General features: G+C 42.6%; 1 protein-coding gene across 1 annotated transcript in view; it reads right to left on the bottom strand.

Moving 5' to 3' along the window:
• APCDD1 (adenomatosis polyposis coli down-regulated 1) overlaps nt 1-4,194 on the bottom strand; it is a 28,268-nt gene extending 24,074 nt beyond the window's left edge. The window contains exons 1-2 of the mRNA XM_010013124.1: nt 3,923-4,194; nt 1,449-1,492 (exon numbers count right to left, since the gene is read on the bottom strand). Of these exons, the coding sequence (XP_010011426.1) occupies nt 1,449-1,492; nt 3,923-4,194 (316 nt within the window). The remainder of the gene's footprint in view (nt 1-1,448; nt 1,493-3,922) is intronic.
• Between the last annotated feature and the right edge of the window lie 7 nt (nt 4,195-4,201).

The following is a 4,201-nucleotide window of genomic DNA, read 5'->3' as shown; positions in this document are numbered from 1 at the left end:
TCAGCAGGTTCACCTTTTGCTAAAGGGGAGAATAAATGTTACCTGAAAATAGGCTTCAAACCTGTATTTAGATTGGGATTGCTCAGCAGAAACCGCTTCATGTTTTCTTTCACTTAATGGCAATGTAAATCCAGAAGCACACAATTTTATTACAAATTAAAACAAGCTCTAGTGATAGTACAAGTTCAAACTATGTGACGGCTTCATCTCTGATAGAAATATGTTAACATTCGTGCTTTATTTCTGCAGCAAACTCTTTTCAAGTTAGAACTTGTTTGAAACTTAAAAAACCTTGCAACAGATAATGAATAACTGGCTGGATTAAGTTTATAGTTTTCCTTATCTGGGCAGTTGCCCTGCACAATTAAATAAATAGATATTTGGATTACTGTCTGTCTTGATGTGGGATGGTGTTAGATAATGCCTGTGACAGGCTTTTAGCTACAGCACAAATTTACGTAATTGCCATGGAGAATATAATGTCCTGTTTCCAAGCCTCAGTCTGTGTTTACCAGTGTTTTCCCTGCACTTGAAACTTCAAAGAGTTCTCACAGGATTGGGATCTAAATTAGCTATTGCAAACAAAAGGGTTGTGAAAGGAAAGCTAAGTTTTATGGCCATGGAAGCAGACAGGACAATGATTTCCTTTCACATGTATCTGTTGCTTTTCCTGGGCATACAGAGTTTCCAGGTACAGCTTTCAAAGAGACTCCAATGTTTCAGAGTGTTGAAGATCCTGAAGAGACATCTAAAGTATATTTAGATGGATCAGCTAAAAAGAATCTCCTTCAAGGCTGACAGGCCCAAAATTGAGGTTCTCTGTTATCCTACAGCTCGGTCCTTACTCAGTGCTCCAACTTGGAAGAGGTCAGAGGACCAAGAGTCAAGCAGCTACACAGCCATAATCTTCAGTTTATCAGAGATGACTACTGCTACATGTGGAGGGTGAAACACCACTGCCTGGACCGTGGGCTTCTTTATGAAACCCCAAAAGGTTAAAGCCCAACTCCCTTCAGGGCACTGGGAACTCTGCCACTGGCATGAGCGGGCGCAGCACTGGGCTGTAAGCACAGTTCAATATCAGCAGTAATTTGGTCTTGCCCTCTTTAGAGGAAACATCTGCTCTCTGTCGGAGACATCTGCTGTACAGCCTGCAGACCTCTGCCCTGTCCTCCACCCACACCTTGGCACTGGGATTTATTCAGGTGGAATAGCCCCCAGCACGGATGGGATTTGTGTCTGCATAAAGAAAAGCATAACAAACCTCGTTGAGTATAATCCTATCCCCATCAGCCCTGCTTAAAGCATCACATCGGTAATAAAATACTAGCCTTGTCTTTAGTAGCTGAAGGTATCTACCTTCAGCGCAATGGAGGCTAGTTTTGGGCCTCATTGCCTGTCAGCCTACCTCATACGGACATCCTATAGACAGCAAAAATTGCCCTTACTGTTCATGACACCCACATCGCACCACACGTAGCCCAGAGTCAAGCTACAGAGATGAGTGAAATCAAATTTACACCGATGAAATTGTGAATAAAATTGAGCCCATCTCCCTGCAAACTCTGCAAGTCTTAGACTAAGCAATGTGTCTTCCCCTCTTTTTCTCGTCATTGTCTTCCAGACACCCAAATGCAGTATTTTAACTAAGGGTACAGACCACATATGCCTCTAGCATGAAGCAGAATATTTGCCCATTTTATGGATAACGGATATTTATATCTTCCAATACAATATCTTCCAATAGTAAGTAAACTTACTATCTTCCTTGAGTAGGTTTTGAAATAAAACACTTCCATGTAACTAATTTAAGCAACATTGCCAGAGAACTTTTAAAAGCATAAACAGTTTTTCTCCGAAATGCCTAGCAGTCCTGTCTTTATTATCTTTATTAGTACTATTTTCATTATCAACAAATTGTTTTAAAGTTTCCAATTCATTACTCTAACAGTAACATAATCAGAATTACCCTAAAGTTTCTTCTGAGCATCTGTATTTGTAAAAAAAAATTACATCTACAAGAGAAATTAGCCAAATTTGTTTTGAATCCACTTGAATGTAGCCTCTATTAATCACTTTTTCTGGAGCTGAATGATCTTAGCATTTGACATCTGAAACTTCTGTGGCTTTTTGTCTAAGCAAAGAAAACAGTGATAATGGACAACTTCCAGCTGCAAACCTTTTTTTCTTTTTTTGACACTGTACAGGTTTTATTTTGATTAATGAAGACAAGTTTTTCCAAATTTCAATTTAGTGATGCTAAAGTAGGCATTTCTTAATGTAATGAAAGCTGAAGCTTTAGCCTTGCAGGACATTTTAACTTGTGTTATAAAGCTTTAAGCCATAAAAATCCTCAACCACCCACACACACTCACTCATTTTTAACCCTTAAATTGCCATGTGCAATAGAAATGCAAAAGAAAACACTGTGCGCTGTAAAGAGGCTTAACACTGTGATCCCCTGGGACTGCTGGTTGTTCTTACATATTACCAATCCAGGCTAGCCACTGACCGAAGTATGTTCCCATTGACTCTATGGCACAAAGGGAAAAGCTCTAGGCCAAGTTAAAGCTAACAGGGTAAATACATTTAGACAGGCTACATTTCAGTGCATTATATGCCACTGATGTAATTTTCAAGTTTGTAAGAGGGCAGTAGTTTCCCAGCGCTGGAAGCTCAGATCCAAACCGTACTACCGAGGTGCTTGTCTTTATACCTAAGGTGCTGAGTTCTTTCTGCTTGAACTTAGGTTTATGTGATTTGGTGAATTGTAACTGCAGATGGAAGAAATAGATGATTTTCCTCCTTCATCCTCTTTTGGCAGCTGCTGTTTTGATCTGATCACTGGCCCTGGTTTGTTTCCTGCTCCAGCCAGGGTTCAGCTCTGCTCTGTAATTCCAAGCAGATGAGCCGGAGAGTCCAACCCTGTAATTACACCTCCTCTCTTTACCCTCTAACTTCAAACCTCCCGTTTCAACTTTTACATCTCAGATCACAGAGTTTTAAAGAACACCTCTGGCGTCCTGGCAGGTCTGGCTCAGCTAAACACATTTCTATGCTCTCCGGATTTCATGGCTGAGCTGTGAGACCGGTATAAAACCACCTCCTGGGGAACAGGGTCTCCTGCTCTTTCTTTCTCAAAACAAAATACACAATCAGAAGCCCATGCTCTTTATTATTTATTAAATACCATCTGTGTGCTTAGCACTTGTACAAACACAGAGAGAGACAATCCCTGCTCCACAAAATCAACCCCAGGAATTGCTTTGAAATCCTTACCCCGGCTCACAGATCTCACACAGACTCCGTGTAGGTCACTTGCATTGTAACAGTTAAAAAAAAAAAAGTCTCCTTTTATGAGTTAGCTTGGGGTCCTAAGAAATTTAACTGAAGAAGGCTGGATGCTACAAAGTACTTCAGAATTAGGAACACTCTTCAAAACGATGCTGTAACCGAGTAGATGGAGTCACACTTTCAGAACAATATCGCGCCCAGATTTTTCAAATCTGGCTGCCAAATGTTAGACATACCTAAGCAGCTCACTAAATAGCCTCCTTTTCAGAAGTAGTTCTTGAAGGACACTGGCTTTCTGGAAAGATGGGTTATCTGTGTAGAGTGCCTAAATATGGATTTACAAGTGGAACTTGTAAGTTTAAGCTTAAACATGCTGGCTTTTCTCACTAAAATTTTGCCTACTGTGCAGTTTCAGTGAAATGTCAGTCCAGGGTTAAGCTGAGAGAATGTCACAGCAGGACTGGGCATAATGACACCCAGAATCTCTGTGCTCTTCAGCAAAACGTTTGTAGTTGGGTACATGACTCGGTGCTGGCATAACCTGCTGCTAAAGGCTTCCCAGCTAACACCTCCATGGCAAACCCCTTTTCTCCCGCAGGTGAAATGCGGGTCCCGCGGGATGTCTCACTCAAGCTCCCCGGAGGCCGGTAGAGCCAGCCCCTCGCTCGGAGGTGAGTAAAGCATCTCTGTGCGAGGTGCCCGGACTAGCTGCTCCATCCGAGCAGCTACAAGAGTGCAACATAACGCCGCCGACCCAAACTTCGGAGAGATGCGCTTCCTGCGTGGTATTCCCCACTCTGGGTGGCTGTCGCTCCGCGCCGCACCCCCACGATGTGCGAAGGGGTGCCGCCAACGAGGTGGGTCAGGCAGAACGAACAAGGTCTCTGCCTGCTCCGGCATCCATAGG

This window comes from Nestor notabilis, unplaced genomic scaffold (genome assembly GCF_000696875.1).
Source record: "Nestor notabilis isolate BGI_N333 unplaced genomic scaffold, ASM69687v1 scaffold27214, whole genome shotgun sequence".
Classification (NCBI taxonomy): domain Eukaryota; kingdom Metazoa; phylum Chordata; class Aves; order Psittaciformes; family Psittacidae; genus Nestor; species Nestor notabilis.
This window is presented reverse-complemented; position numbering and strand designations above follow the sequence as displayed.